This window comes from Dendropsophus ebraccatus, chromosome 1 (assembly GCF_027789765.1).
Source record: "Dendropsophus ebraccatus isolate aDenEbr1 chromosome 1, aDenEbr1.pat, whole genome shotgun sequence".
NCBI lineage: Eukaryota > Metazoa > Chordata > Amphibia > Anura > Hylidae > Dendropsophus > Dendropsophus ebraccatus.
In genome coordinates this window covers 9333132-9347325 of record NC_091454.1, presented here as the reverse complement: position 1 = coordinate 9347325, position 14194 = coordinate 9333132, and the positions used below count along the sequence as shown (strand labels likewise).

At 44.7% G+C, this 14194-nt stretch overlaps 2 protein-coding genes across 2 annotated transcripts in view; one reads left to right on the top strand and one right to left on the bottom strand.

The window, feature by feature from the left end:
• Nucleotides 1-2968: 2968 nt before the first annotated feature.
• On the bottom strand, nt 2969-5068 carry LOC138788324 (E3 ubiquitin-protein ligase TRIM39-like). The gene has a single exon (XM_069966087.1). It carries the CDS (start codon nt 5057-5059, stop codon nt 3317-3319), a length of 1743 nt encoding a protein of 580 aa, XP_069822188.1. The 5' UTR covers nt 5060-5068; the 3' UTR covers nt 2969-3316.
• LOC138788426 (aldo-keto reductase family 1 member C3-like) overlaps nt 4899-14194 on the top strand; it is a 58565-nt gene continuing 49269 nt past the window's right edge. The window contains exon 1 of the mRNA XM_069966296.1: nt 4899-5116. Within this exon, the coding sequence (XP_069822397.1) occupies nt 5111-5116 (6 nt within the window). The 5' untranslated portion in view covers nt 4899-5110. The remainder of the gene's footprint in view (nt 5117-14194) is intronic.

Here is a 14194-nt window from a genome sequence, read left to right as displayed (position 1 = left end):
CCCAAAAGCGTTTCCATCAAAACTGAGGTATACAATGTCATTTCTAATTTAAAAAGTCAACCACCCTGGTAAGGCTTTAAGCACAGAAAATGGAACTCGGACTGGCAAGGTTTTAAAGTGGTATTGTAGCTTCGGCACAAAAAAAAAAAAATTAACCAAAAAAACTCCATAAATTAATCGCCACAACAGTTACCATAAATAAATCAACAAAAGGGAAGAATGGTTAGAATGGTAGAGAGGCACAACCGGTGGAACCACGCACCTCTAAATATTTACTGGACTGAACACTCCACCTGCATAACAAAGCCAAAGGGAGTGCATCCCAAAAGCCCCCAGGAAAATATTAGGGCCAGGCCTTAGTTTTAGATGTGTTCACCTTATTGAAAACGAATAATTGCCCATAGTACCCCAGATCCCAGAGATATCAGAGTGGTTCGGAATCCTGTATGTTGGGGGCTCTATACATAGCATAAAAAAATCACAGGGTAGAGGGTGCACCCCTGCCTGGTGTCCTTATGGATTGGAAAAGGAACATAAGTGGAGTGGGAGAATACAGGCCCTTGATCGCTTTGAGAAAGGGAACAACAAAGCTGATATGCTTAAGAGTCTCCACCATAAAAGCCCACTCCAAGCGATTGAAGGCTTTCTCCACATAGAGGCTTAGCAATAAAGTCAACTTTGCTTGCCGATTTACTGTATGATATCAGTGGGATTGATCGGTCTCCTATTATTGTCTGGTAACTTCAAAACAGCACAAAGCTGACTTGATTTTCATGAACTAAGGCCAGGATCCAGTGGAGGAGCCTGTTTGGCAACACTAAAGTGAATCGTTTAAGATCCGAGTTAAAGAATGCTATTGGGCAATAAATGGAGCGATCGTAGTGATCCTTTACTATTTTGGGTTTTAATATAAAGGAGTGCGGTATAGCAGCAGAGACAGGGCAGCTAGCCAAAAATGAACTTAAGAGAGAGGCAAGTGGAGGAAAAGCTCTTTATATAGGACAAGTATAGCCCAGGAGCGTTGCTAGAAAAAAATAGACAGCAATCAGCCAAGGAGTGGGGAAAAACCCGATCATGGCTTGATCGTGTCTTTTGAAGAATCTTTAAAATGTATTGTTTTCGATAGGACAGGAGATGTGCGGCAAAGGGAAAGTGACAGCATAGATATGCCTATATCTGTGCTGTCAGTTTACAGATCACAAATGCAGTTCATACTTACCATCAAAGCTGCTTTGTAATCCGGCACTGTCAGCTACCAGCCGCCGATGTGTCTTCAGGCCACTGTCCCACCTCCTCCGGAAGTCATTCATTCTGTAGGAGGTGGATCGAGGGCCTGTAGTTACAGTGGAAGCAGGACGGAAGCTGACAGCACCGGATTACACAGCAGCACTGATGGTAAGTATGCACTGCATTTGTGATCTGGGAACTGACAGCACAGATATATGCATATATCAATAAGTAAAAACATCTAAGTTATTATCACATAAAGAGACACATGTCAAGGGGGCTCTGCCATTAAGGCAAAGACTGAATACTGTGGCAAGAGGAAAAAAATGCTCGACGGCTACATTGAGAGGGGAGAGTAAAGCCCCTTTTACACGTGGCGATCAGCAGTAGCAAGGGCCTAATGTCCTGCAATTTCTGCTTTCTGTCTTGATGTCTTCGTTGTTAGAGACAGAACTGTAGCAGTGATAGGTAGTTGATCACAAATAAGCCAGGAGAGTGACACCTAGTGGCCAGAAGTTTCAAGCTGTTTATGTCGCAAAAATAAACATTTTGGCTTGGCAAAGTATATTATGAATTTTTATAAAGTCACAAGCCCTATCGATTTATGCAAAGTGACTTGAAACCACCATGACCATTTCAGAAAACAGCCACATTTTACATAATATTTTCCATTCTGTCTCCTCAAAGGCATTACTTAGTTGTTAGTAATTAAGGTTAAGAATGAGGCCGACACCTTGTGGAGTAATATAAGTTTATTTATTTGTTAAAAGAGTCAAAACTGAAGACTATCCTTCAATGTGAGGGACACGAGAGGAAGTAGGTTATATGTCTTATATATCAGTATTTTTTAAGACTATAATATGTTACACTAAGAATATTACTCATCAAGACAATTGTATTTTATTATATCTCCCAGTAGTTAAAGGAGAAGTCCAGCCAAAAGTATTTTTTGATATGTTATTACTTATGGAAAGTTAGACAAATTTATAATGTACATGTAACAATGTAACGTCAGCCCTTTCCCCCCCTGCAGGGAGCACGGCGATCCCGATGTTTCCCGGTGTCCCCGGTCGGCATGCATGTAAGCAGAGAGCGGCGGCCGGGCAGTGAGTGGGTCAGTGTGGCCGGGCAACGAGTCGGCGGCGGGATAGCTGGGAGGAGGGGGAGCAGAGGAGGGGGCATGCTGAAGCCCTTGTGTGAGGAGCGGTGGTGAGCGGCGGGATAGCTGGGAGGAGGAGGGGGCATGCTGAAGCCCTTGTGTGAGGAGCAGCGGTGAGCGGCGGGATAGCTGGGAGGAGGAGGGGGCATGCTGAAGCCCTTGGGTGAGGAGCAGCGGTGGTGAGCGGCGGGATAGCTGGGAGGAGGAGGGGGCATGCTGAAGCCCTTGGGTGAGGAGCGGCGCAGCCAGCGGTGCTGGGGAAAGCACAGGTACTACTCTCCCATCCTCTGCTCATACTATGAGCAGAGGATGGGAGGAGTAGTACTGTGTGTAAGTGTCCAGCACCGAGCACCAATAGATGCATAAGCACCTCTCTCCCTCCCTGCTCGGTGCCCTCCAAATTTACTGATTGAATACATTTATGGAGTACTCTGGGGAGCAAGGACACTTCCTCCCCAAAGTATTTCATAAATCTATTCAATCAAAAACATACTGTACATTACATTTACATACACATCCATTGTAATTCCAATGGAGTGTCCAGCAGGGGCGCAATATATATATAGAAGTCAATGGTACTCATTGACTTCTATATGTAGTGCACCCCCTGCTGGACACTCCATTGTAATTACACTCTGATTCGAGAGATTGAAGTCTCCATGATCTACTAAATTAAGGGAAATAGCAGTATATGAGCATTTCCTATAATTAATGTACATTAGAAATTTCTCTAACTTTCCATAAGTAATAACATATCAAAAAATACTTTTGGCCGGAGTTGTCCTTTAAGTAGTTAAAGGTAGTAAGATAAAAAGAAAAAAAAAATAGATCAAATTTAGCCCCTCCCATTCCTGTATTACATTAACTATCTGATTCCTGTGATGTCAACCATTCCCGGGCAGATTTCTTCTATGATGATGTTTCATACAGCTACTCCTCACCCAATATCCTTATAAAACCACCCAATACATGTAATGCAGCATGAAGGGGCTCGGTGAAGGTGGCGGTGAAGGTGTGTAAGTGACTGATGGGGTCACACAGCTCATAAAACGACAGCCGCCCGCCCTCATAATCCAGGCAGATCCTGACTCTATCACTGGAGATCTGGTCAGGTAACTGAATCACTTTACTGTCATGTATCACCAAGTACTGAATATTATTAATACACCACCGTTCTCTACGTAAACACCAGGATTTCTTATTATATCCAATGTGTGACAGGCGCCCCCTCCTGTCTATACTGGGGTAACACATCCCCACCCTCCACCAATCTGAACCACTGATCTCCACATCCCAGTAGTGTCGCCCTGAGGTAAATCCCTGTCTGCTCATCACCTGATAATCCTGGAATCTCCTAAGGGTTTCTGGACAATTCTGTGATTTTTGTGTCCGTGATGCAGTTTTCAGGTCTTTTGATATGAGGAGATTATTAGCCGCAGTGTTTATGTCCAGTAATATGTCTGCAGGACCCTCCCCATAGATCGCTCCTTTCCCCCCAGCACCCCCAGTCCTGACTATTACACCATGGCCCCCATATTCTGTACCTGAGACAGGTGAAGCTTGTGTATGACTGGGCCGAGATCGCACCCTAGGGGGTTGTGGCCTCATTGATTTTGGTTTTGCAGGAGAGATGGTCTCTAGATGTGTTATTAGACCAGAAATACCTGCATGTAACATCCCTGCAATCACATCTACATCATATCCTCCTATGTCCGCATCGCCTCCATCATGTCTCCCTGTGTCCTCAACACCTTCCCACCCAAGATCACACCAGTCACCTGTTTCTGGATCCTTTAAAACAGTCAGTGGATCCGCCATGTTACACAGCTCCTCAATGTGCCTCATCCTATTGGAAAGCTTGTCCTTCTCTATCTCCAGCTTCTGGATGACGTCAGACAGTGACAGTGACAGCTGCTCCTCCTGCCTGGAGATCTCACTCAAGACCCTCTTCTCCAGATCATCCAGCCGTCTCCTGATGTCTATAAACAGGGCAGTGACTCTCTCGGCTTCTCCAGATCCTTTTTCTTGAGCTTTTCTCCTGCGCTCCTCCACACTCCGGACTATTTCCTCAGTCTTCTCTCTCTTTGTCATCAGTTTCTGGAGAACATTTCTCAGTTTCTTCTTCTTCTTCTCAGAAGCCTCGCCCAGGTTCTCCACCTGGTGTCCCTGATGTTCTCCGTCCAATCTGCAGGACACACAGATGCAGATGGCCTCCTTAGTACAATAGTACCTTAAAAGTTCCCTATGGACGGAACATTTCCTCTTCTCCAGGGAAGTGCTGGGATCGGTCAGGACGTGTTCTGGTGACTTGCTGTGGCTTCTAAGGTGTTTATTACACAGAGAAGCCTCACAGTGCAGACAGCATCTCACAGCAGGTACAGCAGAGTCCACACAGTAAGTGCAGCAGATCCCGGTGATCTCCTCCTGATGGGGCTGACTAGACCGGAGACGTTCTGTTACATTATGTAGAGTTATATTCCTCATCAATACAGGAAGATCTTGAAACTCTTCTCTACATTCAGGACAAGAATAAACTCCCAACTCCTGTGTATTCAGGACCTGATCAATACATCCCCGGCAGAAGTTGTGTCCACATCTCAGGGTTACAGGATCTGTATAAAGGTTCAGACAGATGGAGCAGAGCAACTCGTCTCTCAGATCAGCAGACGCCATGGCTGAGACTATTAAGTGACCTATGTTACTGGTAGCAAGGTGTGTTCCCGCATGCTGGTATGTATTGTGAAATGGCAGGTAAATTATTTCATGTTGTCTTCCTGCTTTGTTAGCCCTTGAGGGTTTAGGTCATCACTCACATAATATTTCTGTATTGTACTAAATATTTCTTTTCTTTCTTGATTTTGTGATACTTTGCTATATATCTGAGAGTTGTAGTCATAACTTTATCAGAAAAATTATAGTACCGGAGCATGTAGAAGCTAAAAGTCAGCTGAACACAAGGCAGTAGTTGTTTTAAAGAGTACTTGTCTTAAAAAGAAAAAAACCCTTTGGACATAACAACATGCCAAAATATTTGATTGATGGGGTCTCTTAAAGGGGTTATCCAGTGCTACAAAAATATGGCCACTTTCTTTTAGAGACAACACAACTCTTGTCTCCAGTTCAGGTGCGGTTTGCAATTACTCTCCATTCACTTCAATGGAACTGAGCAGCAAAACCCCGCCCAAGCTGGAGACAAGAGAGCGCATGGCGGACGCATCCCGCTGAGCTCCGTAACCCTGCCGGCCGCCGACAGCTTTTACTAGCGCTCACCCGGCTCTACGAGTCCCCTGTGCTTCAGTGGCACTAGGGGAACATCAGCGGACACCGATGGCTAGCAGAACGGGTAGGAAGGGGGGCACACGGACCCGCATTCCCGCTTCTCCGGTGACGTCACGCAGGCTCCCGGAAAAGAAAGCAGGCCGGGGCGCCATTACAGAGAGCAGCAGCGTGTTGCAGCTTGGTTCCCCAAGCACCAGCAGTTCTCCCCTCAGCTCCTCTCAGACGCCGCCACAGATGGCCACCCCGTCCCTTCAACCTCCCAGTCCCTCCTCTGACCTCTTTGAGCTACAGCTGTCCCAGGCATCCTCTATAGACAAAGTTATAGCTGACATAGCCTTTAGTCAGCAGAGCATGGAGGAGAACACAGCAGATGATGACTGCTCAGAAAGAGGTGGGCAAACCTCCACGGTGGAATACTGAAGGGACAGGATCCTCCTGGCACGTTTCTGACCGCTACTATGACCTCGATAGAGTGCACAGAGCACTTACAGCACCCAGGGCGGACGGCCTGCCAAGGGATATCATAGTGAAACCACACTATTTCTCTACCAAGGAGAAACTTTTGAGAGCAGCCCGGGACACTCCAGAAATAAGATTACGGGACACTCCTATACAAATATTTGCTGATCTGGCGCCTAGCACCATCCAAAAGAGGCTAAAACCATTACTTCAGATCCTGCAGAAGAAGGAGATACGCTACAGATGGACTTTCCCGTTTCGCCTAGTATTCGCCTACAACAACCGCACCAACAGCTTCCCATCATTTCAAGAAGGCGAAACGGTCCTGGAATCACTGGGCTTCCTCACACGTGACGCATCTGATCCCCCTAAATGGCCATCACACCTCACTGAACATTCATGGAGAAAACGTCCTCCCCTTTCGCCCCTTTGGAAGATGGCTGCGAGACGACCACCTACCTAGTCTCATTGAACACCTACTTATTTTCTTAGCACCTTGAGCCGGGTGCTTTATCTTCGCATATGACCGACGTGGTCAACAAGTTATTGTGGGCCTTTTCCCTTATCCTCTTCCCTTTTTCCCTCTCCCTACCTCCCTCCCTCCCGCCCCCTCCCTTATCCCTTTGCTCTACCTTCCCCTTCTTTACCATCCCCTTTATTTTATTCTTGTTTCATTATGCCTTTTGCAAATTCTTTTTGGTCACTTTTTTAGTAGTCTGTTGTTAGCTGGCGGAGGGGTATGCGCTCTCCTTGATTTCCATGGCTGATCCTTGGAGAGGTTATTTGGGTGGATCAGTCGGGAGATCCCTACAAGGGTTCGTGACCCTAGGTTCACTTCTGTTCAGATTTTGTTTTTGTTTTTTTTATGTTGTCTGTTGTCTTTTCTGTTCGTCTTTTGTCTGTGGCCTTTTTTTTTTTTTGACTCCCTGTGTGCTCCTTTCCCTTGCCCCCTCCCTCACCTCCAGTCTTCATCGCATTCCTCTCCCTCCCCATGATGGCGGGAATCCTTAATTTTAAAGTGGTGACGCATAACGTTCAAGGCCTTAATAGTCCTACTAAGCGGAAGAAGGCCTTCCAACTGTTTCACTCTAGGAGGGCTGACGTTCTTTTTTTGCAGGAACTCCACTTTTCTAAAGGTTCATTTCCTAAATTTATGCATAAAGATTATCCTTTGTATTTCCTAGCTCTTGCGGACGAGAAGAAGAGAGGAGTGGGCATATTTCTTTCCAGACAGGTGGACTTCGTCCTCGCTAGCACTCACAGCCATCCGGACGGTCGATATATTCTAGTTACGGGCACACTCCAGGGCACAGCGGTATCGTTTCTTTCTTATTACGCTCCAAACACAGGTCAGATTACGTTTTTCCAGGATATGTTGCAGACTCTTGCTCCTCACTTTATTGGACAGCTACTATTTGCTGGGGACTCGAATTTGGCACTGGACGCCACCTTAGATAAAAAGGCTGGCACAGTACCTAAAACTCGAGCACCGACCAAATTGGGCTTGGACTTAGCCACACTCCTCCACTCCTATGATTTGATTGACGCGTGGCGTTCAGCAAATCCATCAGGCAGAGATTACACTTATTTTTCAATGGCACACTCCTCCTACTCACGTATAGACCACATCTTATTGTCCTCGGCATTGGCATTCAATCTAGCTACCTCAAAAATCTCTCTAGCCCCCTGGTCTGACCATGACCCAGTATCGGCCACCTTACATTCATTCTGGGAAACCCCCGCTCTTCTCCCCTGGAGACTAAATGAGACTTTGCTTACTAATCCAGCTTTGCTCGAAGAGATTACCTTAGAACTTAAAGCGTATTTCCAAGTAAACATTGCCCAGGATACTTCCTCTTTTATAAATTGGGAAGCCCATAAGGCTTGCATGCGAGGTAAACTGCTGAGCATGGCCTCTAGGTTAGGAACGGGAGCTCACTCTGACTAAGAAATCAGCTGAATATTCTAAATTACTGGCTCAAAACAAAAGGAACCCTAAACCATATGTCCTTGCCAAACTAGAGACAGTTCGCACTGAATTGAACATGTGCCTCACTTCAGTGGCAGAACGAAGTCTTCGTTGGACTCAGTATCGTTTTTTTAGCCAGAGTGACAAACCAGGTACTTTGCTGGCACGACGTCTTACCCCTAGAATTAGAAACGCAGCGCTCCCTACTCTTAGACTAACAGATGGCTCTGTTTCCAAACACCCGAAAGCAGTACTTTCTTCCTTCCACTCTTTTTATACTAAGCTCTATAATAACGACCATGTTTTTAATAGGCGAAAAGCAGATGAATTATTTGCGGATTTGGACTTACAGGTCCTTTCCCCGATTCATACTAAATTAATGGATGACCCTATTCGTTACAAGAAGTGTCTGCAGCTATCAAAACATTTAAAATAGGGTCAGCCCTGGGACCGGATGGGTTCTCGGGTCTTTACTATAAGAAGTTTTCGGATATCCTCTCTCCGTACTTAGTCCTCATGTTTAATGATATTAGGGAAGGCCACTTACCATGCCCGGAATCACTGAAGGCGTATATCTCAGTTATTCCGAAACCAGATCGGGACCATCATTTATGTGAAAATTACAGGCCAATATCTCTTATTAATGTAGATACTAAAATTCTTACAAAAATCCGACTGAATTCTTTTTTAGAACAATATATTCACCCTGACCAAGTGGGTTTCACCCCACATTGACAGGCATCGCACCAGACGAGGAGGGTCATTGACCTAATCTCTCTAGTACGATCCCGTTGGGCTACTACCACACCCACGAAACAAGCTCTGTGTCTTTCTCTAGACCTTCATAAGGCGTTTGACTCCCTTATTTGGGACTACCTGTTTTATATTTTAGATAGGTGGGGATTTGGGTCTAAGTTCTTGACTATTTTACGTGGCTTATATTCATCCCCCTACCGCGCATGTTAACATTAAAGGCCATTTATCCCCACAGATCCAGATCAAACGTGGCACCAGGCAGGGCTGCCCCCTGTCTCCGGCCTTATTTATCCTGGAAATTGAACCTCTAGCCAGCCTCATCAGGTCCCATGATAGTATTAAGGGGATTGAGGTCAGTGGGGCACAGCATAAATGTGCGCTCTACGCTGATGACATCCTTTTATTGTTGTCTTCCCCGCTAACCTCCTTGCCCAATACCTAGCCCAACGCACACTTTACACAAGCAAAGTCAATGGTGGTTTGGGGCTTCCTAACCTAATTAAGTACCACTATGCTGCCCGCCTTCCGCCTATCATTACTCTGCATAGGACAACATCTCGCCCGCTGTGGCTTGAACTTGAGCAGTCTGCTTGCCCTAAACTAGCCCTCGATCTGTTACCATGGATGTCTGCTCGCAGCTGTCCACCAATTATGTGCCCACTCGGTTTCAGTGGTGGGTGGACATGGGCCTCTACAGGATAGGTAACTTTTATTATAGACAATGCATACGCCCAAAGGATTATTGTACATTGTACATTGTACATTTTCTATCTGCTCTGAAGGAAAAGGCCAAGGACGTTACGCTCACCACTCTCTTTGAACGTATGTGCATTGACTCGCCGGTGGGATCCCATGTACTGTCTGTTCTTTACTCACTGTTAATGTAATGTCAATGTCAATGTAATGTACGACTGTCCCCTGCTATTGCATTATTGAATGTTGGGATTCCAGGGATCCCCAAGGCCACGCGACGACTAGCTTTCTTTCTTTTTCTAGCTGCGAAAATTGCTATAGCCACATCCTGGAAGAAAGCAGTTGTCCCCCTAGATATAGTTAAATCTAAACTTAATTGGATTATGGTTAATGACCGCTTACACTCCATACTACACGATTCCGAAGATCGTTTTCGAAAGGTGTGGGATCCCTGGATTTCTTACATTGGGGAAGGGGCTACTGGGTAGGGAGGGCGAAGATTGCTTTCTCTTGCTGACTCTATTTCATCTGTTCCCCCCCTTCCCCCTTTCTTGTCCCCCCCCCTTTTTTTTTGGCTCTGTCTTTGTCTTGTTGTTTGTCTGTCTGATTGTTTGTCCTCCGGCTGGCCAAGTGTATCTGGCCTTTGTCGGTTCTTTGTTGGTTCATTTCTGTATCTAAAGTGTGAGTAGAAGCGGTGGTAATCCAAAAGACCCCGGGACGGGACATAGCTCTCTCTCATATTAATGGTATTGTTATCGCTCTGATAGCTTACATGTTGTGATGCATGCTAACTTTATGACTTCTGACTATGTTGAAGAGCTGTTTGATTTCCTTTCTGTATCACGCTTCTCCCAGTGACTTATGGTGTTGGCCGTTGTAGGCCCTTTGTTTTCTGTTAGCCTATGTTAGTCTTTGTTCATTCTTGGAAAAAACTAATAAAAATCTTTGAAAACCAAGCTGGAGACAAGAGTGGGGCTGTCTCTGGAAGAAAGTGGCCATGTTTTTGTAGCGCTGGATAACCCCTTTAAGGGCCTTTTACACAGGCCGATTACACTGGTCAACAGCCAAAAAGGCTCCGACATGAAAACAATTGAACCTAATTAATTTTGGGGTGCTGAGATCGAAAATAATCTTTACATTTTGAAATTTGCTCTAATTTTCAAGATATAGATGTACTTTCTATACTTCTCACAGCCTGTGATACAACTGGTATATTGCATCATCTTAGAATGACCAATAGTTATGGTATAAGGCTAGGTTCACACTGCGTTTCTGCTATCCATGTTTTTCATCCATTTTTTTGCGAAAAACGGATGAGAAAAACAGATGCATTTGTATGCATCCGTTTTGATCTGCTTTTCCATTATCTTCCATTTTTTAACGGACACAAATGAAGTGTCCGTTTTTTTTTTTTTTTTTTAGAATGGAAGTCAGTGGAAAAACGGATCAAAACGGATGCATACAAATGCAAAAAACGGATGAAAAAAATGGATTGCAAAAACCCAGTGTGAACCTAGCCTAAGGTATTGGGGTAAATGGAACCCATCAATGCTTGCAGATTACTGTTGGACAGTTATCAGAGACAATCCCATGTATGAATACAAAAGACACGTGTAAATGCACCGAGAAGCTGTTGAATAAGGACCTACATTACAGAGTTCAAAAAACATAATTAATTTGTAAAAGTTCTTAGATCTGCCTGTAAATTGTAGTTGATTTCAGATAGAACTAAGTTTCCTATGAATATATTTCAAAAGTTCATGAACAGTAAACCTGCTTCCTTATGATTGCAGAAGTAATAGATATGTAGGCTATTATACTGTATTCTATACAATTCACAAAACAGTAACATGAGAACTCTTCAATATTATAGAAACTAGAGACAATTCACATTTTTCCTTGTGATATTTGAATTCAGCACATAAAAATCATTAAAGGGGTAGTGCGGCGCTAAACAATTATTCACTAAATAACACACATTACAAAGTTATACAACTTTGTAATGTATGTTATGTTAGTGAATCGCCCCCTACCCCGTGTTTCCCCCACCCACACCAGACCCGGAAGTGTAGTGCTCTATACATACCTGCCTCCTGCCGACCCCCGTCCGCCATCTTGTGCCAATGATTGGCTGAGCACAGTTATGCTCAGCCCGTCGCGGCTGAGCAGCTGATGACGCGACAGAGGGCGGCCGGCACTAGGGACGGTCGGAGCGGTTCGGCCGTCCGTTCGAAGACGACATCATTGGCACAAGATGGCGGATGGGGGTCGGCAAGAGGCAGGTATGTATAGAGCACTACACTTCCGGATCTGGTGTGGGTGGAACACGGGGAAGGGGGCGATTCACTAACATAATGCAGTGTCCCAGAACAGCCATTCTCATGCTCATACTTTTTAGTATAAACAGTTCTGTTCTGGAAAGCTATGGTCCACTGCAAACTGCGTGTATTGTGTCACCCCTGCAGTATTCAGGTCTGCCATTTCAGTCATTTATTGCATGTGTATTCAGGTATCAGTGTCTAATGGTATTATGTCGCCTCCTAGTGTTCAAGGATGGTACTTCTCATGTATATTCCTCTGTATATGCCTAGTGGTGTGATGATGCAATGGCTGGATGTCACGTGACTGTGCCCTGCTTCCATGGTAACACCAATGGTCATCGAGCTTTTGGCTGGGGTTACCATGTGACTTCCTGTGCTACCTCAGTCTTGTCCTCCACCTTCAGGAGACAAGTTGTGTTTTTGTCCTCTCTCCCTGCTAAGAGAGAGGCCTGCGTGTGCTCTGCTGCTCCAGTCCACTGGCTGTGTTCCTGTCTCAAGTCTCAAGATTCTCGTCTGGGTGTCGATTCTTCAGTCATTCTTCAATTCCTCTCATCATCATCTCCTCAAATCATCAACAGCAAGTATTTCATTCAAGTCTCATTCCGCCCAGCATCTCTGCTTCAGTATCACTACTACTCCCATTATTCAGCACGCTACTCTCACAGCCTATTGCAGCATCACCCATTACTCTGCTTTATCCAAGATTGCCTTATTCCCGGTTGCATCCGGAGAGACTGTTACTACTAGTTACTACCGTTACAATAAATATACAACTACCGTTGTTTCTGAACCTTGGCATTGGTGTGATCATTGGTGCCCTGACTAAGGACAACGAAGAATCGCATGCCCAGTATTCCCGCATGGTCAGGAGCCCGGTTTCCAGCTGTATCACCCTCGTGCCTACACCGTGACCACACTACATCCTACAGCTGCCCCGATTCCTGCACCCTCACAACCATCTACACTGCGGAGTGGCCCCCACGGGTCAGGGCTCTGCAATAACATACATTACAAAGTTGTATAACTTTGTAATGTGTGTTATTTAATGAATAATTGTTTAGCGCCGCACTACCCCTTGTTAAGGTTAAATTTAGTTGTTGACCTGACTCTATGGAGCCAAGTCCTCGCAGGATGGATGGTTTTTAAATATATCTAGAGCTGTAACCTGCAGTATTACCAACTCGTCACTTATAAATCACGGACACAGATAAGACATTGTATCATGATTATAAGCCTAGAGAAATGGCCTAAGTTTTATTATGGTAATCACATTTTATAGACAGAAAATGGGGCGGTACTACACATATTGTAGTGTATTCATATAAAGTATGTAGAAATTCAATACAGGCGGGGTTCCAAGTCACAAGACACATACATGTCACACTCTGATAGGCCAGTCCATAAATGGTAGTAGTAGCTTCCTGTACTGCGCAGTCCAGGTGGTATAACGTGTGAAAAAGTTAAAACAATACATTCCTTGCACTGATAATAAAGGATGATTCCCAGGGCCCAAATGTAACAAACAGTCCAGTTTGTTCAGACAATGTCCTCGAAAGCTTGATAAGAAATCGTGAGACATAGTTCATCATTCCTTATTGTCTCCATGTATCAGAAGTCTCGAGGATAGAGAAATTTCCCAGACATTAGAAATACAAAATTAACCCTATCAGGAACTCTATACTTTTATGTGCTGATGCTTCTAATTCAAAGGCCTGTATATATATGTGTAGTCATATAGGTACGGTGCAGGTAGGTAAAATCGCATCACCTGGCCTTATCACCCTTTAAGAAATGATTAATTTTATTTCTGAACCAAACAACATTTCAAAATTTGTTGACCAGTGTTATCGATAAGAGCATTGCTAGAATCGTTCCCGCAGCCAATAATCGGCCGGTGTAAGTGACATCAATCAGCTGAGGATGGGGAAAACGTCTGATCCTCGGTTGATCGGGTCTTTAGAGCGGGCTTTAAAATGTATTGTTGACGGACACAGGTTCCATGTACTTGGATCTCTCCAGAGGCTCCATAGGAATAAATGAAGTTACGGGTCATGTGCTGTACACGCGGATGTATTCATAACAAAGAAGCCAGGGACCAATATGTAGGTCGGTGGGGGGACGGAGGTTGCACCACCGCAAAATTTTAGTTGTCCCCTATCCTTTGTGGAAACTTGGTTGTTTTTCTTCTAAGAACAGCGCCACCTGTGCCTATGGACTATGTCTAGTATTGCATCTTAATAAGTTATTTAAAAAAAAAAAGGATGTGGAAAAATGTACAACTATAACTTTAAGAGACCAACCATGATTTTCCTGTCTTATATATTAAAATAA